Source organism: Solea solea, chromosome 9 (assembly GCF_958295425.1).
Source record: "Solea solea chromosome 9, fSolSol10.1, whole genome shotgun sequence".
NCBI lineage: Eukaryota > Metazoa > Chordata > Actinopteri > Pleuronectiformes > Soleidae > Solea > Solea solea.
In genome coordinates this window covers 13,877,286-13,904,213 of record NC_081142.1, presented here as the reverse complement: position 1 = coordinate 13,904,213, position 26,928 = coordinate 13,877,286, and the positions used below count along the sequence as shown (strand labels likewise).

General features: G+C 41.9%; 1 protein-coding gene across 12 annotated transcripts in view; it reads left to right on the top strand.

Annotated features, from left to right (window-relative positions):
* The window catches only part of ptprsa (protein tyrosine phosphatase receptor type Sa), a 202,433-nt gene that overhangs the window by 67,316 nt on the left and 108,189 nt on the right, over positions 1-26,928 (top strand). For all 12 annotated transcript variants that reach the window (XM_058638234.1, XM_058638235.1, XM_058638238.1 and 9 more), the window contains one exon: positions 19,881-20,118. In XM_058638234.1, coding sequence (XP_058494217.1) covers positions 20,022-20,118 — 97 coding nt within the window. In that variant the 5' untranslated portion in view covers positions 19,881-20,021. The remainder of the gene's footprint in view (positions 1-19,880; positions 20,119-26,928) is intronic.

Here is a 26,928-nt window from a genome sequence, read left to right as displayed (position 1 = left end):
TGACCGACATAACAAAGAGTTCTTGCTTTTGCAGAGTATGAAATAAAATTATTCCAACCCATTTTCTGGAACTGAGGGAGACATTCCTGATTTCCATAGTGCAGCTATCAGTCCCTTACCTCTTGGCCATAAGTGGACTTTGAGTGCTGCCACTGGAGGCAGAATATTGGTGGTAGTCTTTTTGTGTAAATTGTGAGCTTCTCATGAATTATTTATTCACAGAGGGAGAGACAGAGGTGAAGGCACAGAGAGGTGATGCCGTTGGTTGTGAAATAGCTGCGTGAAGTTTTCTGATCTCTCACGGTGTCTTTGTGTCAATTTTCATCTCCCCCTCTCTCTGTTCCACTGTGAAATGTATGTTGACTTCAAAGTGTCTCGATATGCAAACATGCCAAAAAAAGTTTGCAATATGTCAAACAACACATAATACAGGCCCTTTTTTTTTTCTCCTTCCTTTTCAGCTTTCTCTCAACTGAGCTGACGAGCTGACATTAATGTAAAGACAAATAGGAGAAAACACAGTGAGAGCCATAATTGTATACGGCACATGACTCTTCCCCAAATGTTTAAATACACGAATAGAACTGGAACAACACCAGCAGAGATTTGGTCTTTTCTTTAATCCACTGTGTGTGTGGTAATGCTGCCTTCTTTGCTTCTAATCTGACTGCTCGTCATAATGTCTGGATTAACCTCTAAACAATTGAAGTGAGAGGCTGTTTCGATCTCCCCAGGCATACTTAGGCAGACACACACATGCATATGGCCAATTATCACCAACCTATTACAACAAATGATATCCCTCCTGGTCGGTGTCTGTTACCCTCTCTTAAATACAGGGTGCAGGTCTGCTGAATGTGTTCAATCCCCATTCGCCCCTGTTTTTATCTGCCTGCTGTCACTGGTTATTTACTGGCAACACAAATGGCATCAAGTATGAATACGTGCATCACCATAAAACATCACAAATAAACGTGACATAGTTTTAATTTAAATTTGTCTCATGCACCGGGCCATTTCATAACGACTGCCAAAAAAAATATCTGCACACTTTTCAGCCACGAGAGAAAATTAACGTGTTTGAATGTCGGGCACACGTGTAATGTCATGTTACCAAGTGTATTAACAGCCATAAGCTATGCTTACAAGAACATGCATGGATAGACACTACATAAACACGGCCTAATGAGTAACTGCACATACCCAAAGTATCCTGCCGCCTACTGTACCTTTCTATAAATACATTAATTTGCACACAGGGCACGTATCTATGTATATGTGTGTGGAAGGGAGAGCGAGGCAGTCAGGAAGCCATCGTGGGCCCCTCAAGTCTGGTGGAATGCAGAATGAGGGGGATGGGCAAACAAAGTTTGGTCTGACAAAGAGGGAGAGTGAGAGAGATTTGGAGAGGCATGGGGTGTGGTTCCCAGAATTTCAGGACACACACATGTGGGTACCTGCACACACGCACACACACACACACACACACACACACACACGTGCTCTTCACTCTACACATTTTTTTAGGTATGAATAGGCTCTCACAGATGTTCACTGTTTATTTGGCCCTCATCAGCTCCCATTCAACCCTTGCTCTGAGCAGCTGTCTCTATTTCTTTCTCTCTCTCTCACACACACAAACACACACAGAACTTGCTATTTTTAGTCACATCCTTGGGTGAGGAGGAAGTTAAGAGTGCAGCAACAGGCAGAATATAATCTTTTCTTGGAAAAAACAAAACCAACCCAAAAACCTTACCTAAAGCTTTCTCTGTTAGTCTAACACCTTTTCCCTCCCCCTTCCCTTCATCCTGCCTCACTGGATATAATATTCATTCTGTAAGCTGATAGTAGAAGGAGTTCCAGAATGACACGCGGGGCCCTTCCTCACCTGCTTTATATAGAGAAGCCTCAAATCAGCATTCCTTTACTGCACGCGCTCTTTATAAATGTCTCGCACTGGCTTTTTACTGCTGTTATGTTACTCATTGTTCATTGATGGAGGAGTTTTACCTTCAGTCGAGCCATGTTTTCAGTTGGCAGCAGAGCACACAATAATACATGTACTGCATATATAAGGCTGATGCCATTGTCAGTGCCCTTTGTTAGGATGGAGTATGTTTTTTTGGGTGCCCTGATTTAAAAGGATAGCAAATATCATTTTAATTAAATTAGGTTAACCTTAAATATAAATGTCTGTATTAAAGGATTAAACATTTGCAATTCAAATCAACTTCAGCTTGCTTCATGGGGTGACATCCCCTGTATAATGAGCTGTAGTGTAAGTAAGACAATTAGTCATATTGGGACATGTATGCAATGAGTGAACAAGAATTCATGCAGATCTACAAACACAAGATCGAATGTTAAGTATTTATGCCTTTGAATGGATACACTATATCACTATATCTCCATTTGTTGCGCTGGATGTCCAGAGCTCATCTGTACTGCAACATAAATGTGTGTTTTTCTTCATTTGAATTTCAAAGACGCTCCGATGCATTTTTGAGTGGTGTGTGTATGTGCACACGTGTGTGTGTGTGTGTGTGTGAGGGGCATAATTGATTTTTGTCTGAACAAAAGCAGACACTCATGAGCTGGGAGCTCAACACACACACACACACACACACACACACACACACACTCACACATCAGCAAGAATGTGCCTGTGCATATGCACAATCACACACACTCACCTAGACGACTCACACACTCTCTTGTACTCAGGAGGAAGGTTAATTGAAGGTTAGAACTTGGGAGTCGAAGATGAGAGGCTTTTAGTGGTGTGTGTGTGTGTGTGTTTGCATGCGGGTGCGCATGTGTGTTCCATCTATGGTTGCCCTGACCTCCCCACTCCCTATTTCTTGTTTTCTCTCTCTCTCTCTCTCTGTCCTTATCCAAAGCCCAGTCAAAATGTGCAGCCATGCAGATACCTACAATCTCATTAATTCAACCCATCGGCCATACTGCAGTGCTAGCCCCCCCCCCCCCCCCCATATGCAAACGCTTCCTCTAAAAGGTTAATATAATCTGCCACTGCTGATATTTAACTATCTGTGGATACACACTGAAAAATATGTGTCAACACCTCCCTTTGCCCATCTGCCCATGAATCTATTAATCTATTTACATTCCCGAAATGATGTATTATGCATTCTACATAATGCTCCGGCTTGGTATTTAAAACATAGACGACAACGTTATTTAAAACTGGCGTTTCACCGACAAAGTGCTCCAAGTGATATAATGATTACAAGCGAAAAAGCGCCCTTGAAAATGAATACAAGGTGATAAATAATATGGCAAAAATAATGCGTTAATATATAAAAGAATAAGTAAACCAAACTTGAGTGTATTTTTCATTTCCCAGAAGCTGAAAACCTACAAACCTAACTAAACACAAACTGATAGAAAAGGCGATTCTTTAGACGAGTGACCTGGGTTCAAAATTGTTTAACCTTCAAACCAGAGAAAAATATTGTCTCTCCTCATCCCTGTCAGACTAACAATGAGCAAAATGTTGAATCCTTAAACCTATAGTAGTGCTGCACTGCATCTGACCTTAAGCTCAGGTTAAGGTAACAGACCGAGCTGTAGAGTAGAAAGTTAATACTTCCATTTAAATCAAGATAACCATTACAGCATAAGGTCTTCTGTACACTCTATATGCACGGCTGACCTGCTGGCAGGTATAGAAAAACATTCAGCTCCGGCTTTAGCATTTAGAGTTAACTATTCAAGTGTCAATGAAGAGACTCTGGATACACTGTTTGCAGGGATTATTGAGAGATCAGTTTGTGTCATTGAAAAAGTGTGAATGTGTGTATGCGTAATACGTTCATGGGTGTTTGTCTCTGTGTGCATCCACATAGTATGTGTGCGCGCATATCACGTTACACTTAGTAGCAATTTGTATCAGTGTGCGCTCGTCTTTGTGTGCAACTATGTGCATGTGTGTGTCCCATTATCTCCCTCTTCGAGCCTTTCACCCAAACACACTCGTTAAAATGTCATCCCCACCAGGGTCATCTATTTTATCTGTGGAATGCAGTAGGATGGGAGGGAGCAATGTGGCAGCCATATTGAGTTTTGCGAGGCATTGTGTGTCCTTGTGTCCTAAAAAAAAAAATGTTTGAGTATTTTTGTTCTACGGAACAATTTCCTCTTTTAGTCCACTGGAGTGTGGATGTGTTTTTGATTTCTTTTTTTCCACTATGATATAAAAAGCAACAACATTTTGGACCAAACAACTAATAAATTAATTGGAAAAAATGTTAGTCGCAGCCCTGAGTCACATTATGTACGGCTGAAAATGAGGATTTCACAAATAAATACAAACTTGTTTTGAGGAGAACCACGATTTAAAGATGAATTATTTCAACCCACAACATTGAGAATATTTTCCACTAATGAGCACACACAGTGTGAAGGACCCTATTGTAAGGAGTCAGTTACAAATAAGTTGTAATATTTGTGTGCGTTCACATCTATGGCAGGAGTGGCAGGTAGAGCGATGTCCTCGTGGATTTCACGTCAAGCTTTTTCTTTCTTCAAACCGTCTCTGTAGATAAAACTTCAAGTGCCGTTGAGCTCGAGGTGTAAACACACAGATGATGAGTTTTCCCCTCCATCGTGAACCAAGTGGCCACTGGACACAGACTTAATGTCGTGTCCCCGACGTGACCTCAGTCGGAGAATCTCAACGGCGATTGCTATTCACGCCATTGTGTGAGACGGAGTTTGTTGAAATTCTTCAACCTCGAGCAAAAATGCGCCGGGCCTTGACTGCAGCTTACGGATTCCTTACAGTGTACTGTTTGAGATGTAAGCTACAAACTCAAATTCATTATCGAGTGCTACTAAAACGCACATGCTGGAACCCTGTCGCGCGAAACCGTGGGAGATGATGAGATCTGCAGCTGCTGCAAACTTAACTTAACGCAGCCGATGATTATTGTTAGCTGGGAACTACACACATCAGCTGCTAAACCCCCCCCGTTTCCATCAAACCCCTCCATTTCCTCAGTAAACAGACAAATGAATAATTTAATCACGATCGATTCGTTTGTTTCGGGCTCAAATGTCAGGGTGTCATTTGATCGCTCCAATTCACCCCCCCCTCTTCACTGCCTTCTCATTACTTGGTGGTGCCAAACAACAGGCTTTCCTCCTTTCTGTGCTGATAAGAGGAAGCATGCCTCCTCATTACCAAACGGTGTTGTGGAGGAAGCCCTGTTTGATTTTAACACTGATCTGTCAGTTTCACGACTGTTTGCTGTCTCCGTTTGTCTTTGTTGTTCTGTTGTGTGCTTTGCTCCGACTCTCCCTCTGTGTGTGTGTGTGTGTGTGTGTGTGTGTGTGTGTGTGTGTGTGTGTGTGTGTGTGTGTGTGTGTGTGTGTGTGAGTGTGTGTTCTGACCTGTACAGTGCTAGCATCAGTGTGTGATGACCAGTCACCGTGTTGTTATTTTCTTCTCTTCCTTGGCTCACAGAGGAGTGAAAGTCTGGCAGAGGGGGGTGGACGGGAGGGAAAGAAGTAAAACAAACTAGAAAGATAAAGCGGGCAGATGAGTGATGTTAAGAGGAGATGAAGGGGAGCGAGGGCTAGAAAGCAGCAGGGGAACTTTGGAAGAAGTGAAGAAAACAAGTGATTGTTTGATTGATTTCAGGGAGGGCATGCAGAGCAGGAGGGAGCAGATCGAAAGAAAGCGTTACAGGAAATGAAATGGAAAAAAAAAGAAAGAAAGAGGAGCGTAAACATGACACAGAGCAGCCTGAGGTGTATGTGCAGCATTGCTGCATCAAACAAAACATGTTTGTGGAGAAAATCAAGCACATTTGTGGCCAGGGCCTGATTAAAGTATGAATAAAATATAATTTAATCTATTCTTTCCCAATTAGATTTGTGTTCTTTACATCAAACTGCAGCAGATACTCAGAAGTATAAAAAGGAAAAACAATTTCCAGCGTATGTTTGTGCAATTTCTAATCTGATCTCGTCAATAATTACATGCTTTAACTTATTATTGTTTGGATTTTACTTTTTATCTAATGGTGGTCGTTTGTTTTCTTGCACTCCTCGGACACAGTATAGTGACGTCATAGGTAGTAGGTAGTACTTCTTTACATTACTTTGAAGCACAGTGGCCATCACGTGTCTGTTTTACCAAGATGAGTTTGATCATGACAACAAAATACCGTCGACGAATCACACGCGCCACAAGATTTCCACCAGGGAGGAGCTGGCACATGAAGAGAAGAGCAAATGTCACACGCTTTCACAAAGTCAATATTTGAGTAGGGCTGAAACCCCCGAATCTCTGTCACTTTGAGGGACGAGCAAAACACTGATTAATTAATTCCTTTGCAAATGTGGCTAATTATTACTCTGAGACTAAATACTACACTTACTGACTAAGACTGCCAGCAGTGCCAACACACTCTTCAAACATGAAACAGAAGAGTGTGAGAGAGAGAGAGAGAGAGAGAGAGAGCGCCGCGGGGGGAAAGTGGTGAAAGCAAATGGCATTGAGTTATGAAAAGAAGATCGAAGGAAGCGTAATAAAAGGAGAGGAAAGTTCAGTCGTGTCTCCCCACCATCTCTCTCTCGCATGCACTGTGTGTGTGTGTGTGTTTGGGGGCACAATAGCCCCTGTGTTATCTGCTGTTGATGGTGAGGGAAGAGGGGGCAGCTGGTTCACATTTCCATGGTGCAGTGAGATGGCAGCCAGCTGCACTACAGCTCAGAAGTAGCCCCCCCCCCCCCCCCCTCGCTCTCTCTCTCTCACTTTCACGCACACACATACACACACATGCTGGTTTTGCATTCTTTGTGTGGACACTCGTACACACACACACACACACACACACACTGTTTCTGGATTGGAAAATGCTGGATAATTCCTGCTGTAGCTCCGGGTTCATTCATGAGTCGACCTGGCTACGAGCTACAATGCTGCAATGCCCAGTTGATTAAGGCAGCCACATGGGACCTTGTTAGTGACAAACACACACTCACCGTACTCTCAGTCTATGCCTGTATTTGATATCTGGGTCATGGAGATTTTACCCAATATAAAGTCTTTCTCTTGTCAGAACTTGGACCATCATGGATTTGATTGTATTAACCTTTCCTGGTCTTAAATGGTTCAGTGTCCCTGAAATGTCCCGTCATTTAGTTGATGAAGTAATTGACTCTATTTTTGTCGCAGACCCGTCTTGTGTCTTAATTGGCTTTAAGATTATTTTTTTTTAATACAATTTGTCAAGTTGACCTCCACTAGTATGCTTCTTTGTAATCTTTGTCCCCCTGTGTCCCTTTTCCTTCCCTCATTCTAACACGGTCACGTTGCCTTTTTAGCCTCAACCATCTACAAAGGGCTCGGGTAATATACACCGCAATATCGTTTTCTTCAATAGCAATAAAACAAAGGGTCGATGTATATATCGATATGTTTATGCACATTGCACCAACACAAGTTGAGATATAAGTCACATAAGGACTGTGAATGTTCAGATTTGTGAAGTCGTTCTCTGTTTAAAAATAACTTTAAACCACAATGAACACGTGTATTCAACGTATACTGTGAATCAAAACTTGGCAAGGCAAAATTCATTAAATTTAATATTACAAAAAATGTATTTTGTTAAAATGTGGTCAATTGCTCAGACATGTTGGTGAGTTAATGTAGTATTTTCTTAATTAAACAAACATATACATACGTTCTTTTTTAACTCTTTATCATTACATTTCTGAAATGAAAGAAGGGATAAAAGGGTTATAGAATAGTGGTTAGTTTTAAGCTGCTGCTGTATGTATGTATATGCATGTGAACGGGAATACAAGGAGTCTCATTGCATAACCCAGAGATGTTGTTGTGTATTCACATTAATGTGTGTGATAGTAAACTCATGCTCATGCACACTTCCATAATACACAACCAAAGTCTCCAGAGAAGACAGAGGAGGGGTGGGTTGACCAGATGGGGTAGCCTACTTCTCGCTGAGCAAGCTTGACGACAGCTGAAGTAGACTAGAGGTGTACCGGAGTGGCAGGCCACAAACACACACACACACACAATTGCATACTATGTCACATGTGTATAGTATGTGCTTACATGCAAAGCCACCGACATGTAAGCTCAGATGTTTGTGTTCCTGTAAACACTCACACATGGGCACTCACTTAGACATATTAACCCTCGATCCAATACAAAATAAGCACACGCAGTCACAGATGGCCGTAAGTCAAGGCCTATACTGGAGTATTCTGGGAATATATACTGTATTTGGTAATACTGTATAGCCACAGCTACAAACAGAATAGTTTGAGCTTGAACATGGTCAAGCAGAGGATACTTGGCCAGTGATGGTCTTTTCTTAGCAAAGACACACCATTAAAAAAAAAAAAAAAAAAAGGCTACAACTGGGAACCTGCTAAAGCTTATCTTGCTATACTATACTATAGAACATAATGGGTGATGCCAGTGACCAAGCAACATGGGAAAATGTCCAAAACACAAAATCTACGTCCACCGCTTGACTTGACAGAGGGAACATATGGAAATGGATTACGCTGCAAAACAAAACTAAAGTTCTTAATCCACGACTAAATCCTAATAGCAAAATTGTAGTTTTATAAAATGCATTTTCAAGTGTGTTGGAGGAACTTTTACCTCCAAATTCAAAGTTACTGGTCCAGATTGTGCCAGTTTTTTTTTCCGGCTGGTACAAAGTAAATCATCGAAACAGACATGTGTTTCAGTTTAATCTGAGACGGGCGGTCTGTTTGAACAGTGAACCTCCCAGTGAAGGGCAGCAGGAATTGAGCTTGCTGCCAAAGTGCTCTTGAGCTAAGTGCTTGATGTCCGTACTGCTGCATGAAGCACTGACTAGCACTTGGTAGACTCCCCTTTCTCATGGCCTCTCCCCCTCTCTCTCTCTCTCTCTCTCTCTCTCTCTCTCTCTCTGTCTCCCCCCCTGAGTGTAAGTTGTTCCCCGGGTCACTGGGACTGACACTGGCTCCACAGCCAATATGATACATTCATCTGTCTCCATTAAATCTATGCCTGTCAGACTTATCCCTCGATCAGACTCATCTGCCGTGGACGTGGTTTCACGTGGTGTGTGTGTAAGTGTGTGTGTGCAATTCAGCGTAAAAAGGAACGGGGGGGGGCTCTTTTACCATGTGTGCGCTATTCTGTTATTATTATTATATGATTTCTTATTTTCCACTCCGTGCCCTTCTCTCCGTGCAGTGTGGCGCACAGCACAGCAGTACACAGCATGCATGTATGATGCAGGAAAATGACAAAGAGGGAGAGAAAAGAAGGGAAAAATAGAGTGAAAGGGAAGGACTCGTGTGTTGTCGCAGGACTTAAAAGCTCCCTCACCCACTGTCCTACCATTTAAAATCAGCGTGGGTTTTGCAGGCAGAAAAACAAACAATCCCAATAACACCCACCCCATTGTTACTGGTGTGCTGCTGTAACTCATAATAAATTAGTTTTAAATGCTCTTTACGGACATGGCATTTTACATGCATGTCGGATTTAACATATGTATGTATACCTTCCGTGTGAGTCAGACACAGTAGCTGACGGTGCCCCGCTGTGAAGGAATGCATGGTGTAAAAAAGAAAAAAAGCCATTTTAAAGAGGTCTACCAGCTGTCTGACCTCCCACCTTTAAACTTAGCACACCACTTCACCTCCCTCGTTTACACCCATCTCTCTCCGCTGCTCTCCTGAAATTCATTCTCAAGTCGACAACACACAAAGTGATGCGGCGCAGTGGGGGCTGAAGTGAAAGGGTGGTGGTGGTGGTGGTGGTGGGGGAGAGTTTGTACATGCACTGAAGTGAGTTTGATGGATCGAGGCTTTAAACATACACGTACACGCATGAAGCCACTTGTATGTGTGGCCGCTGTATGCGCCACCTTCTCATGGGAGTGTGGGTTTCTCGACTGTGTCATAGTCGCCGCCTTCCTCCTGGCTTTTACCCATGTGCGCGCCTGATGTCGACAATAACCTTCTGTCTTCCACACAAACAAACCCTTTATGCCAGTGGGTGGGAGGAAAGTAAGGCAAATGATTAACAGTGGCCCAGTGTTTCAATCATTTATTGTGGGGGAATACATTAATATGGATCATGCCATGTGATTACCTCCTACTGAACACCCCCCTCACGCACACACACACACACACACACACACAGCTCCCTAACCACTGGCTAAATGCTCACGAGTTGGCTTGAATTTTGAACTAGTGGACACTGGACATTTGAAGTTTGTCTGATGGCTATCTAAAAACGAGTCATGGGGATTTTCATGGGGAATTCTTCTCTCCTGAGTTTCCAAAACCACAACACGTTTGAATTTGACTAATTGTTTCATATAAGTTCAAAATAAGTTTGACATCAAGATCGCTTGTGTGATGGCACTGTTGTCACAGAAATAGAAGGCAGGTTTCCCCCTGAACTATATAAATCTTATTTTTTGAGTTGTGTGTTTTGGATGTTTTGACTCCTATGTCGACTGGTACTTTTATGTAAAGTCAGTGTTTTTCTGGTTTCTTCTTCTATTTTTATTGTTTTGTTTTGTCCTCGTTCCAAGCCACGCTGGGTAGCAGGGTTTGGGTTCTTGGTTTGAAAGTCCCGAGACAGTGTGTCAACACTTGCTGCTGTCTGTTCTTTGTGCCTTTTTTTAAACATGGCTGTAAAAAACAGTTGTCTTTCCCAGGCTTTCAGGGTTAGTGGTAGTGCTGGCGGTAGGGCTGTGATGGGTGGACTGACAGGCAGAAAGACTGAGTGTGGGTCAACCATGCCATCTGTCTTTGCTCTTTACAATGGCCTGTGATTGACGGGGGTTCAGACACTCCCCTAACCCCCAGCCCATGCAGGTTATAACCATAGCCTGCTGCCTGTGGAGTTGCACAACACTAATTGCTATTGAAGTATGTTTGTCGACTTTCTTGTACAGTGGACCATATAATCTTTTTTTCTGTATCATCACTTCAGTGAATTAAAAAATAAACATTTGTACAGAGACTGAATAACATATTATATTTCAGTCATGTATTCCTAAGTGGCAGCAGTGGAAGCACTTCTTTTGCATTGAGTAATGTCCAGTCTGGTGTCTGCTTCAGTTATTGCTGTCTTGGTGATGGCAGGAATTCTGGTGGAGGCCTATTTCTCTCAAAAATTGGACGACAACAAAGAAGTCTTAAAACTTTTAGTGCACCTTCCCAAACTGCTCATGTAAAAAGTAAAGTTTTTGAAACTGGCTACTGAAGTGAGGTTCCCAAATACCACTTGTGCTGTGTTTCCATCGTGGCACGGTTCGGTTTGGAATTGGTTAGGCTTGCGTTTAGACTGACAAGAACAGTACCTTTTCTTGGTAGGCACATTGTGAGCTGTGCCCGATGGTCGTATAGCGGGATATATCATACCAGTGCCATGACAATGAACAACAACATTGAACATGACACAACATACAACAACAGGACATCCAGGAGTCTGTGGCTGTTTGTGGCAAGACATCAAACCTTGTACGATGATAGACTGTGGGTGTTTGCCTCGACTTCCAAGGGATATTTTTGCAAGGGAGTTCGCTTTTTCTGTCGTACTGCACCGTTTTACTCTGGTACCCCAAGGTAAGGGTGCCAAAGAATGGAACAGTGCGTGCGTACCGTACTGAACTTTTCCACTTAGTGGAAACATGGCTTTAGTCTGCTAATGGGCTTTGGCCCAGTTTCAGAAGCGCCAGGATTAACTGTGTTTTTAATTAATTCCATAAAAACATGACCACCTTTGGTCAAAGTGTCATATAAGCAGAGCCAACTAAGTTTGCCGTGTGTGTTTGAATAAATGCCCTGCTGTCGGGACAAAAGACGCCTTAGATTTGACCCTTGACCAGGCCCAGGCCCTGTATCGCCCTATTGTCTCTCTAAATGATTGTATCATTTAAATTTTTTAACTTTTTAGGAATGGCCCCACTCAGCTGTGGACGTGGATGACATGCCAGCAAGCAGTAATTTTGTTGTGTAGGTATCACAGATTGTCACATGGTATGTATTCCATTTTGGAAATGGAACTTCTCGAAAACCACACAGCAAATGTTGCACGGTGCGCGCTGCCAATTACACAGAGGAGTTTTGGAGATGTTTTCTAAGCACTCTGGCCTGCCAGTCTCTCCGTCCTCCGCCTCCTCTTCGATCACTTAGAATAATCTCATTCCCCACCATCCGCATCCCATTTCCAAAATGAATCCGAAGCATGATTCCCCAGCTGTCCCAGCCGCCCTTCAAACACCCCCCCCCCCCCCCCCCCCCCCGGCAATTTTTAAAGGGCGTTGAAGCTTCTGGCCAGGCGGTGTGATACTTGTCTGAGTCTATTGGAAGAGCGCCAAACAATCTGACGTCACCCAACAACCAACCCCCCCTTTCTTCAGTACTACACAGCAGTCTGTCTCTCTCTCTCTATTACACCCACATACACACACACTGGCTCTCTAACAGTAAAAAACTGTCTCCCTTTCCCACTCTTTGGCTTAACTGTGACCTGTACTGAGTCCTATAATTAAATGCCTCCGCCATATACAGCACCCTCCCTTACCAGACTCCTCCTCACCAAGGTGATGGCCATCACAGACGGTGCCGCCTGTAACCTTTGGCCTGTGTGATTTTCGGCAGTCCATATGACAGACCAGGAGAGACAGAAAATAAAAACCAATGTTCCCTCTTGTGTGTGCGCGCGCTCGTGTGCGTGTGTGTGTGTTTGTATTTCATCTGACACCTTGTGGCATCACAGTATGGCGAGGTTACGCTGCAGACAGATAGTGCATCAACCCTTACTGGTAAACAAAATGGCTGAGCAATAAAGTCTGTATTCAGGAGGTCAGCTTGCCGCCCGAGCCTCCCAGCTGCCAATCAGTTCGCCCCCGCTGCACGACCCTGACGCTTACCGCTGTGCACTCAACCTCGACGGAGGTGGATTTCACCTAAAAGCCTCACAGCCCTGAGAGCTTTATTGGACGGACAGTGCAGACTCATAATGTTCAGAGTAAACCCATTTCCCACCGACCAAACTCAGGGCAACACCTGGACGAAAACAAAAGCTTCAGAAGATTCAGTCGGCTCCGGGTAATTTGTTCTCCAATCTTTTGTAAACATCCCGTTCCTTTCGGAATTGGTCAGACACAACAGGCTCTGAAAACTCTGAAGCCGCTCAGGCTGCCTCGACACAGATCAAACGCGGTTAATTTTCAGCTTTAACAACATAGAAAGTAAACCCTCTAGCTCATTCACAAGTTCAAATGTGACCCCTAAACTGTTGCCCTTTTGAAGGCAACATTCATTTCACAAGAAATGTTAGCAACTTTGAAACTATGATATTCAGCAGGGCTTTGGAGAAACAAAATCTGCCTTTTAAAGCTCAAAATGCTCATAAGATTCCAATGAGATATTTTGGTGCTCCCCGGGTGATGGCAGATGGCTGACACAAGGTGTCTCTGAGGTGTCGAGCACCAGTTCTATAGGTTGGGAACAAAGACTCAAGGGAAACCTACTCCAAGGAGAGGTTGTTAAGGCAGGGTGTGCTGCAGTCTTGTAATGATGTCATGACAGTGGTGTTCTCTCTACCTTTTTCTTGTGTGTTTTGCCAAGGTAGAATATACTGTAGCTTTGCATTTACATGAGGAAACATGTGGTTTTATCTGTCGGTAAAAAACAGTCACCTCAGGGTTTCACCTCAGAACAATGTCAGTTCTACAGTGTGCCTCCCACTGTTTAAAAAAAGGTGATTCCATAGTTAAATACAGTATATAAATACTTCTACCCACTACTCTACCAAATGCATTGGAATAATTTGCTGTCAGGTCTCCGCGCACCATCTGTTGCACGGTAACACTGATTTAATTCCACTGTTACATTTAATGTAAGTCAAATAAACATCTTATACAAAAATATTAATGTCACTTCCAATGTTTTCCTGAGCACATTTAGCTTGCTTGAACCTTTCTGCCTCCACTGATGTTTCTCCACACATGGTTATTAATGACAGATGCACTCCTTTTTTCAAATTCCTTTGACGGGCAATCTCCCCGGTTGCAGCGGATCGCAGCGTGCGAAGGAAACAGGGAGGTAGATACACACTGGGACATTTACATAATCGTCCTGCAGTTCCATGCAAATTAATGTGATTCCCTACCAAACATCTGCAATGCAAGCATAGTTTAGTATGCATGAGTTGAAGGGGGAGGGAGCAGCAGGAGGAGGAGAAGAAATGAGGGAGAGCAGACGAGGAGGATAGATGGAGGGAAACTGAGATGGGAGATTTGAAGGACGACGACTCTGATCAGGTGGATATATTTAAAAGCTAAACACACCTTCCTTCGCTCTACAACACACACACACACACACACACACACACACACATACACTGTCGGTGTGTGGGTCTCTGTCTTTCTATGTGTAATAATTGATGTAGCTTTTAGCTTCTAGAGGACAGGGCACCCTGGGTTTTTCTTTCTTTTTTATTTTAGCACATTTTCTGATAAAATTAAAGTGCAATGAGGGTGAGGAAGGAAAAAGAGGGGGGGGGGGGGTGAAGAGAAGAGAGGGTGGCGGGAAACCTTAACAGTGACACATGGAATCAATACTGTTAGGATTTTTGGCTTGGCGAAAAACAGATGGTTGCCATAGACTGATTTCATAGCTAAGGTTCGCATGTGAGTCTGGGTACTTCTACTACTCTGAGACACAAGCAGCCTTTAGACTCAATTTAATCCATTCTTATGCAGTTATATAGAAAATGCAAGGGTGAAACAGCAAAGGGAAATAGTACAAAATAGTACAAATGCAAATACATGCCTCATGCATATACTGTGTGTAAATGTGTACATATTTTTATATATATATATATATATATATATATATATATATATATATATATATATATATATATATATATATATATATATATATATATATATATAAAACATAAGAAAATGTGTGTATGTGTGCACAAACACACACCACTAATACTATGGCTGGACCTGGATCCTTTATCTTTGCGTTGTTGGTCTTCTGTTGGGTATGAATCAGTGAAAGGCTGTAAACTGATTGAGGTAAAAGCCTGTAACTCGGGGCTGACACATAAAAACTTCATTTAAGATGAGGCACTGCAGAGGGAGAGACAGCAGCTGAAGGCTGAACATGATCAGCCGCCAGTAGATAGAACAGTTTTGAGAGGGCCGTGCGGAAGGTAGTATTCTCTGGAAAATTACACATTTTCCATTATTGCACAACAGAAAACAATTGGAAAAGGCTGTTTTCGTCTAAATCAAAAATCTATGGAGGTGTGATTTAATGCCAGACTTTATGTTTGCCGAGATGTTCACAAATATTGCTTTGGAAATTGAAATGTGTCTCATCAAGTGAAGTTCACAGTTATTTAACCACATATACCCTTTCCCTGGGGAATGCTGTTTTGTGAGATTCTGTCCATTTATCAGAGCCACCTCGGCTCTGCATAATGTTTCATGTGTTTCTGTTGTAAAAACTGAGAACACGTCACGCTTCCCTGAAACATTTACACAGAAAACTGCAACACAGTGGCAGCAGATAAAGGTCAGTCAGATCACTGAGCATCTGCAGTATATTCTAAGGTTTTAAGGCTCCCTGCTAACATTTTACTGTGTAACTTGTCCTAATCATTTTATTATCAATGTTTGTAGTTTTCCACTGCTCATAAACTCACGTCAGTACAAACAAATTCCATCAAACTTATAAAGAGGCTATTACTCATCCCTGGACAATCAACAACTTTCCTGTGGACAAGGTTCGTCATAATCCTAGAGCCAAAAATCCGATGTTGGTAAGACGCCTACTCTAACCAGAGGAAGAAATCAAAGAATGAGCGAAAAACATACTTCCGCGGAAAGTCCAAACTTTTTTTTTAGTCTGCACAAACAGAGAGAATATTCTTTTTGAACTTGTAAACAGTTCAGTCAATCATTTTTGATCACCACGGTCTCCCATCTACAGTAGAAGTGCTGGAAGAAGCGAGCTTCGCTGTTCACGTCGGAAAACAGGAAATGGATTATTAATGTGGTCCCTTAGGTAGTAAGTTGTTTTTTTTATTATTATTATTGTTTATTATTATACAACTTCAGATATTTACTGTGTGTTTGTATGTGTGTGTGTCTCATACGACAGTGTGTATGAGACGGTGGAATTAGTTTGGTTTTGTAAAGTCCACGGATCTTTAACTTCAATCAAATCTGTGCAGGCTGCACTTGTCTTTGCCCACTCTGGCATTTGTAAAGGTGTGCATCTGCACACAGTTTGTAATCTACTGGTCTTGTTCTCATTTTATGCTTATGACGGAAATTCCCATCTCCCTTCGCTTTGCTGCTCTCTCTCCCTCTCTCTCGCTGTAATCTAGTGCATTAGTATCAATATTGCATGGGGGAAATGAGTTGCATTTCAAGCCTGACCATGTCTGAGTCTGAGTCCCTGATAGCCTGTGGCTGCCACCACTCAGTGGCTGTAAGAACTGAAGAGTGACGACTGGTTAACATCTGGACAGATGCACTGTTTTCACAGTAGCTTCAAAATGTAGCCATTCACCATCAGTGGAAATAAGTAAGACTTTCACAAATGAACTAATGGCACTTTTCCACTATACAGTTCCAGCATGACTTGGCACGGCTCTACTTGGTTTATTTTGCTTTTCCATTACTGATAGTACCTGGTACTTTTTTAGTATCTGCTCTGGCGAGGTTCCAAGCGAGTTGAGCTTCCAGTAATGTAATATTTTTTCTAATAATTCAGTACACCTACAAAAAAAATGCTTTGCTCGTCATTATTTTTTGTGTGTGTATGAAATGACATCACAACCGTTTCGTGCAGCCACGTTATGACGACCCCGCCCACGTTGAGGAGGTGCTATAGTAAAGGAAAACGACGTGCCTCGAGCTGTATAGCGGAAAAGCACCATACCACTGTAAAGACTTAATCAGACTGAAACCGAAACACACCTTGCAGTATAATTGGGTTACGGAGGCTCTCTCTCAAATGCTGTGTCATGCAGCTGATTGTTCATTAGAATCCTTGGTATTGTACGTGGTACAATTTAGTGCAGCAAAACATGACCATTAGCAGATTCCTCCCAGTTTCTGTGTATAATATGGAAGCAGCTGAAGTAATGATGTGCTTTTCATCAATCAATTGGCCTTTCTGCGAGCATAGCCAGAATACCAAAGGAGGCCCCTTCTGCTGCCCATTTCTAGATGGAACGTGATTAATGCTTTTTTGCAAGCATTGGCAGGTTTTCCATCGAGGTGCTAACAGCAGGAGAAACATGCTGTGCCTCACATGTCACATCTTGAATTTGAGCAACACAATGGCATGTCTTTTTTGAGCTGCATTTTCTGTTGAGGTTAAAATATTTCTAGATTTCTTTAGATTTTTCATCAGTGATCAGTGTCGGTGCATTGAATGTTATAACAGTAACACTCAGGTTAGAAATAATGCAGCATTTTACTCTTTCGACAGTGTCTTTGAATAAACCGGAGTCCACACATGGCCGTAGGTTATGTTTTGGCAAAGTCATTCGACAACAATAGCTGTTGTAATTGTGTTGTGAAGTTTGTATAGTAACTAGAAGTGGAGATAGAATGCCATGGCCTAAGGGGAGGGCCATAAATCAAAACTGGGACGTCTTGTGAACACTGAAGGAGACTTTCCCCACAGGCATGGCGAGATTCCCTCTACCTACAACAATGTTTACAGTCAGAACAATAGGGCTGTCATTCATAAGTCCCCAAGACAATTTGATAGCGCCCTATTCAGTCTAATCCTGTTTCTCACTTTTCACCAATGATATCACCTTCCACGCAGGCCAAGAAAAAGAAAGGAGAAAAAAAAAAAACACTCAAGGACAATTACTGGTCATGTGCATATAGTATTGTGTTGAAAGACACCGACTCTTTTCGGACCGGGCGTCACCACAAAAGACCCACTGTTGACACCCCCCCCCCCCCTCCTTTGTGTTCTTGCAAGTGCACGTGTCAACGTGTCATGTGCCACGCTTCCTTTTTTTTTTTGGAACTACCTAACCCAAGAATAACTGTATTTAAAGGCCAGTACCGTCATGCAGTTATGTGTGTGTTTGTGTCACATATGACTTTCCCTGTATGGTTTTGTGGTTTCACTGTAAGTGTTCCTGCCGCTGTACGTGTCTGTCTTTCACATTCAGCCAGTTTGAAGAGTGATGTGGCTGTGGAGGGTGGGGCACTTGAATATGCCTGCTGTCTGAGGTGCTCGGTTACACTGCAATTAGCTGTGGTTCTCTGCCTCTCACAAGGCCGCAGTCACAAACGTACCCTTTATAACCGCGGCGTATATTAACCTTTGAACTCTCCTGTCAATTTAGCAGCCCGCTTGACATAGCCTGCGTAATCACCTTTTTTTATTTTTTATTTTTTTTTTAGTTAGAGCAGATTTTACATTATTTCATTAAATGATGGTGATGTAAGCTGCTGCTGATCAAATTACTGAGATAGTCAGTGTTACCACATCTCCATTGCTAATACAGCTGTTATATAATAAGATTACTGAGAACATGATACATTAAAAAAAATCGAAGTAATTACATAATGTTGGTAGTTGCATGTGTTAGCGATGTGATATCTTATATACCACTGGTATCCTCGGAAATGGTGAATTGTATGTCGTGTTTGTTCATGCTTCTGATCCTGATTGCATCTCAGGGATAGTGGTTTCAACTTCCTGTCAGTGATGTTGACAATGTATCCAACTAACAGTCTTGTCAAAAGCAACTTGCCATGAGTCAGCAGATCCTGCTTTTATGATGCTCTCTGTGACTGTTGACTGGCTGTTTCATGGATTAAACCTTAAACCTTATACTTGTGCTGACAGAATATAATCTTTCACCTTTGGTTACCTGTGAAAAAAATAAAAAGGGTTGCTTTAGGGCATCCACAATAAGTCTGCACTACTGTGCCCTGTTAACCACCCAATGTGCAGGTAATTAGTCTCACTTCTTGAGAGTCACCCTCACCCCTCATGTAGGCTTCTGCTGAAAAGAGGCGTTTAGTGTCTTTGCTCGAGGACACTAAATCAGGGCTGATGCAGGGGTTTGAACCATTGTGTTGTAATGTGGATCGTGGGAGTTGAATTTTTATCTTGCTTTCTTTTAAAGTGCAGCTTTCAAAGCTCATCTAAAACACATCGTCGCTTATAGATGCTGTACATATTGGTAACTCTGTTGCACGCACATACGAGTGTGTGTGTGTGTGTGTGTGTGTGTGTGTGTGTGTGTGTGTTTGTGTGTGATTAATGGCAATTTGAGTAAAACAAAGAGAAGGCCCAGGGAATCATTGAGTGTAATTACAAGGCAATGAGTTGAACAAATAATGACAAGATCAGATGATTATTTAAAAAATAAATCAAAATAAAAAAAGAGGGAAAGAAAACAGTGACTCCCCTGCTAATTAGGGAACGTGAGAAGCAGCAGTTTGGGAGACGGAGAGGTTACAGGGCTTGTGAATGTGAAACTTGCTCATAGTAGTGTCACTGACACCCTATTACCTTGCATCCATTTATGTGTCAGCAGCAATGAGGGGTTGTGAAAAGCTCAGTGGCCTAGTCTGTGTTTATCAAAAGGCAGAACTACTACCGTTTCACTTCAAGTGGCTCTACCCTGTCAGATGAGAAGTCGTTTCTATATTGTGGCACCATTTTCTTTTCCTCTCCCTTGTTGAAGCAATCAAACTAAAGCATTACTGCTTCTGATTGTAAATGGTATATTTAAAGTATTTAATGTCATACTGAGCTTCTTTCATTGTGTCTTTTTCCAGAGTGCCCAAGCCATTCTGTGTGAAGACCACAACCTCCCCTGTGCAGCTGGGGCCCCGGCTCTCCAGCCAGGTCAAGGATCAGTCCCGCTTCGACCGTCCCTGACCCCCCCCCCACCCCCCTTCCCCCCTACCGGAGCCAAGATGGCCACCAACGGTGCCCTTCGCCTCTCCTTGCCACTCCTGCTGCCTGTCGCCACTCTGCTGCTATCACTGCTGCTCACCAGTGCACACGCCTTATGTAAGTAGTTCTCTGCTTTCTTGTGCCATTCCCTCTTAAGTGTCCTCATTCATATCGTATTGCAGATTATGTGGAGGATCAAAGTTTATAGATGTATAGAAGTAAGAGTGGCACCACAATTTTGAGTGGTAGTTTTTATGTTTATAGGCCCTTACACAGAACATCTACATGATAGTTTATCCAAATAAAATTGGACTTTTAAAAGTCAGTCTGAACTTATACTGAGTCCAATTTCTCAGTCGGACTAACACACCCAGAAAATGTGAATGGGAGTGAAATCACTAGAGTTGTTCCGATTCCGATACCAGTATTGGAAATGCCTCCAAGGTTTTGGCTCACCTTGGTGGTAAGGTTTGGCTCAGAGGGTTTAACCTGAGCCAAACCTTACCACCAATGATAATCATATCACAGTCATGCAGGCGTAGTATGATATTTTTTTTTTTTTAGAACACACTGGTATCAGTATCGGTACTCTGTATCGGCCGATACCCACAGCACAAGTATCGGAATCGGTATCGGGAGGGAAAAAATGGTATCGGAACATCTCTAGAAATCACTACTGCATGTATAGCAGGGGTCTCAAACTCAAATGACCTGGGGGCCTCTGAATGTCTAGTTTGGTCAGTAGGGGTCCGGTCATGTGGAAAAAAAGTCCATATTTCACATAATTTCAAAATAAAAGCGCTTGTTTTGATATGGGACGATAAATAGTTGACAATATAAATGTATTTATGATGCAAAATGAATCCAGTAATAAAAAAAAAAAACATACAGAAATAAGTCATAACTTGATATTAAGTGGCGGGCCACATGTGGGACTCGATCTGGCCTTAATGCTCTGCACATGCTCCATAGTTGCCACTCCCGTCTTTTGGTCCACAACAAATCCAGGTGACCAAACTCATACTCTGTCACCTCAAAGAATTGAGTTTTTCAAAGTGGAATGATATGAAGACTTGGTAACAACTACCTGGCAGCTGAATATTAAGAAGCTGAAAGGGTGCATATCGCCACATAGCCTTGTGACGGCAGAGGCACTTCGTTCAGATTCCCCTCTAGTGTGCTTGTACACCGATACGACTATTAGTAACTGTGCATGGAAACATACTGACTAATACTGTTTAGGGAGACTCATAGAGAATTATTGTTCTCTTAAAATAATAACCATTCATTTCCAGTCTTTATCTCCACAAATTGTTCTCCATAAAGTTCCCAAGTTAGCATCAGAGGAACGTTGGGTAGTCTCTTATCCCACCCTGTCGACTCCTGTTTAGGATTTGTTCTGCACCATTTCCCCGTTAAGATGGGCTTAGAGCAGCATTAGGGAGACAAAACAATGAGGAGACTCTGCAGAGAAACTGCATGGTGGGGATGCTCCCTCATGGGTTTCATTGTTTGTGAATCTCGTGTGTGTGTGTGTTGTATGTACAAGTGGTGAATGTATATACGTCTACAAAGTATTGTGGACATGTGTGTGTCAGTGTCAAGTCCATGCTTGTACTGTATGTGTGCATGTCTATTCTCTGATCATATAAACACTCACATATACGCTCCTTGTTAATGGGCTGCAATGTCGTCTCATTCTGATTGGATCCAATCATATCTTCTTTGCTCTGCTCTGTCTCCCGTCTCACTATGAGAAAAAATAATCTGACGGAACAAAATAAATTGTTTTAGTTCAAAAGGTCTTTGCTACTCCACAATGCACGGAAGAGTGTGTTGCAGATTGAAGAAGGGAGAATCGACACAGAAATATGTCGTAAACACAACCGATGTGATGTTTAGTCCATACGGTTCCCCCGTCTTTGAGCCACAAGATAAATAGATTTTAATAGGAGTTGATTCGTGCATCACTTTCTGTCTGTCTCACCTAATTTGTGAGATAATAATTTTCACTTTGATCGCCAATCGTGTTGTTTCCTTCCTCTCACACTGTGACATTCTGTGAATGTGCCCTCAACGGTTCGTGATAACATGGAGAGGACTTGATTTTTTCTTATGTTGCCACAAAGCTGTTTGGTTTGAGTGTGCGGCACGATTTGAGTGTCTTTCAGCTCAACTGGCTGAAAATGGGAGAAATTGTAGTCAGACATTTCATACAGAATACATTTGCTCCCTTTTGGTTTCACGCACTCATTTATAGAGAGGAAGTAAAGCAAAGGGGCCAGCGTCACTTGCATGTTCTCAGCTTTACTTCACTTATCAGCTGGGTTAAACGTACAGTATTTACCAAACTGCCTTTGTCCGCTCCGCCTGTGCGTACAAATGCTGTTTTCTATCCACTCATTCTTCTCAATTATATTATTATTATTATTATCATTATATATTTTTTTTGTGTGCACATTTGCAGACAAACTCTCTTGCACGATGTACAAATACTGCAAATAATGTGCACATATTTTTATACGCCAAGTGTGCACACACATGCTTGCAAATCTACACACACAGCCTGGTTGTGCCTTTGTCCAATTAAATTCACTCTCACCTAGTAGACTGAGGGGATAGGAAGGGTTTGTGTGTGCGCCTGTGTGTTTGTGTGTGGTGGGCAAAGAGACAAACCCCCACCTTGTATCAACACTTTCTCTCTCACCCACAGAGAAGTTTTTTTTTTTTTTTTGCAGAAATGCTTTGCTGAAAGCATGATGTCATCCTTTCCTATCACATCCCTCCCTCCCGCTGTCTCTCTCTCTCTCTCTCACTCTCACTGCCCTTCATCCCTTTCCATTTGCACTCATAAATCACTGTGAGAAGGAGACAGTTTTAATCAAAAGAGAAAGAAAGATGGCTCAATAAATTGCGCCACCTCAGCATGCTTGGCGCTCCCCGTTTGTGTTCTGCACAGGTGTTTGCATGTTTGTATACAATGTGTGTGTGTGTGTGTGTGTGTGTGCGTGCGCGCGTGTGCTTGCAGAGGTTGAATTGTTGAGTACGGTGTTTCACCTGCGCTCTGTCATAGGTGGCTTTTCGCATATTGAGCAAGATTTGAATCTACAATAGAAAAAAAAAACACGGATGCTGCTGTTGTGCTTTCATTTCGGTTTTCCACTGTAATGTTATCAGGCACATATCCTTGGGTAAATGTATGTCATTAAATGTTATATGACAGGATTGCTATAGTTTTAAATAGGAAATCAAGTCAAAACGTATTAGAATTTCTGCAAATTTGAAACTAAGATGGCTTTTATCTCAATTTACAGTAGAAAGATGCATCAAACCGACAGTCTTAGTGTAATCTAAACAGTTATATACAGGTGTGCTTAATACTGTACTGAAACCATCAACAATTGTGTATCTGACATTGTTAGTTAAATATTAATAACAATTAAAAAGAAATTCCTCTAAACCACCCTTTTCAGGTGAAAACCAGTATATAGTGGTATAGTTAGCTGCAGACAACGGGGTTTAGTTACACTTTAATTTATTCTTCCTCTTCTTTCATACTAGGGTCCAAGCACATAAAGTAAAGAGGACCCTATTTATAATTATTATTATTTTGTATTATTTCCGAGCTGTGGAATGAAAGAGTTGCCATGGTGACCACACAGCATCAGATACGGAGACCCTGCGTGGGCCAGATCTGGCACCATTAACAAGTCTTGTTCTGTTGTTGACCTTTGGGAGTTGACAGAAGTGTAACAAGAAGAATTTCTCACATGTTGAAAACAATCACTGTCCTAGTTCTATGAAATAATTCATCTTTCCTGCCTCTTCTTTTGATATGTTTTATTATTTTCCTATTTTAAGCTAAAAATATGCATTTGAGTTGTTTGTTTTTTTTCCTGACCTTTCACCTCTTTTTCTTCCACTTTCTTTCTCAAGAGAAGCGTTCTTGGCAAAGCTCTCCTTATAGCAATTGGTCAGGACTCACAGTGTTGGGGACAGAGTGTTCAATTATTTAGATTATTTTGAAGCTGCCAGTTGGAAAAACAAGCTTCTTGGTTGAGCTATTATTTTTTTTTTGTTTTTTTTCACTACAACTCCCCCTTCTCTCATCCTCCTCTTCCTCCTCCTCTTCTCTCAATTTCTCCCTGTCTGTCATTCACCCTCACTGGTTCCTCATCTGTTCAAATTATGTTCAAGCCAACACCGTCGAGTTAGTTCTGTCAAATTTAATTTAATGCACAACCTGCTCCAATTTCTCCAATGAGAAGAAAACAAGTTCACTTTGAACTGTGTTGAAGTCATTAAGTGGTTAAAAGGGTCTTTTTGAATGTTTTGATCAGGTGACACAGTTACGGTGTTTTTAAAAAGGTGTTTCACTCTCCGACACTGTACATCAGCAGCAATCGGCAGACCCCACTTCCTGTTTATCCAGACCACTTTATTACATGCGGTTTGGAGCATATTCACGCGTCACACGTCGACCATAAACGCCTCTCGGGCTGCTCCTCCTGCATGCGGCGTCTGCAGAGATTAGCGCTGCGGCGTCTCGCGCAATTATAAACGTGGATTAATACAAATAATTGAGGAGCATGAAAGTTGATTTTCTTCTAATGTGCTTTTTTTCCCCCACACCAGCAGAAGCTCTATAAGTTATAAATGCAGCAATGCTTTGAAAGGAAGAGGTTTTGGTTTTGCCTCCGACAATGAAAAACTGTGTGTGTGTGTGTTTTGATCAGACCTAACACACCTTTAGCAATCGGAAATGTCCTCTTCATTGAAGTGTCAGGTGCCTCAAGTGAGTCACTAAATGCCACATAATTGTGCCAATTATAAAATCACATGCTTAATGTCCCCTTTCTCTCTGAGCAATCAAGTCTGTTTGTTTCCAGTGGGCTGAAAAATACTTAAAATCAATTATTTTTTTGTCTTTAGCTTTCAACAATGGTTTCATTGGGACCAATTTGGCCACGTTACAAGTGTGCCACACATTTAGAAATACAGCTTCCCTCTTAGAGCTCTGTGGACAGGCGTAGTTTTTCACCTCCGTGTACTCGCACTCCAGAACTGATTTTATACTGGAGTCCCCACATCCTGCCACAAGTCCCTAATGGACTGCAAATGCTGGGCCTTACAAGGCTGTTTTGAGGGTCAGTCTACATAGATGCCACACCGCACGATGCAACAGGGAAGGCTTTGCACAACAACGTACATTTGTGTTGTCGTAATCTTAGAGGTAGAACGATCTGTTGCATTCAAGGGTCTTTGTAAAAGTTCGATTGCATTGACTTCCTATAATAACCTTTTCTTTTCTTTCTTTTTTTAAAAAAAATGTTTAAAGGAGAACACGGTTTTAAGGATTAAATTTGAGGATACAAAAGGGACAATCTTCCACTGTGGGAAGTGGCTGTAGAATCCAGGCAGCACTGAGTCTCTTTGTGAATCATTACATCCACAATTGCCAGACACGCTAGCTGCCCCAAGTGTGAATCCTATTAGCCTTTCTTCCTCATATTTTAATTGGAAAAGCAACTCTTTCATTAACCCTTAAACTTACAGAGCCAAAGTGACATAGGGCCTGCAACCTCGCCCCGAAATGGCTGCAGCTGAGCCTGCGTGTTCATTTTAAGCACACACTTCCATAACTGCAGAAGATTACACCCCAGCAACACAATCACAGCATTACATGATTTTCTCTTTCTCTATCTCTATTTTAAGTTAAGTCCACTGCTCAAGAGGACATTGGAAAGCAAGGGAAAGAGAAATGAGTCTCCCTGTATTCCTTCTTTGATATATGCTTGTAGACGATAACCAAAAGGTGCCAATAGATTTACCTGAGAACAGTCAACAGGATGTAGTGCACTCCATTCCATTTTTTTTCTGTAGGACACAGGCTCACTCAGTGTCTGAGAAAATGTCAGTCCTGTTATAAATATCAAAATCCTCACCTCTTCCAAGTTGACATGTGCCGATTCCACCAAATCATCGATCAGAAATGTTATTTTTCTTTGCATTAAAATTCCAATTCAAGTCTTTTTTTGATACTATATATATATATATATATATATACATATACATATACATATACATATACAAGTCTTTTTGATACTATATATATATATATACATATACAAGTCTTTTTTTGATACTATATATGTATATATATATATATATATATATAATATACATATATACATATACATACATATATGTGTGTATATATATATGTATATATGTATACACTGTATATGTATATATGTGTTTTCTTTTCCTTCATTTCTGGATAGGTTGATGTTTTCTTCCAGCAGTCTGCCAGTCTTTGTTGTCAGTGATTATGTGTCAAAAACTCCAGACAAGACAAAGCAAGACAGGTTCAAAGTAAAAGCTTGGTTTCCATAGCGATGGCACTTGCTCAAGCAGCCTGCGAGAATTGGTCCTGATTGATGGGACTTGGTTAAGTTGTGGAGGAGAGGGGAGGGGAAGGTGTATGCTGTGTGTGTGTGTGTGAGTGAGGAGTACTTTGTATGTTTGTTTTCTGTGTGTGTGTGTGCGTTACAGAGAAAGGAGTCTACCTGTATTTACCTGTCCCGTTGTCTGTTAGTGTCTGTATCCCTCTGGTCAGTGCCAATGTGCTGATACACACTGGTGGGTTTTAAGTCTGGTCCAGGACTGATGGACGGCCAGCTCTAGCAGCTTGACAGCCTGCTGAGTCGTATGGATAGCTGTTAGACGGATACTACAAACTAGTAAATCTCCACACTCCAGAAGTCTTCATGGCTGGAGTTCAATGTCGGCAACGTGGATCTGCACTGCTACTGTATTCTACTTGACGTGACTCTACTTGTCTCATAACCCAACACAAGTTCAGAAATGTTTGAAAGTAAATCCATAGTGAATTAAATGGTGGAGACTTAAGACGCCAGCTTGCTC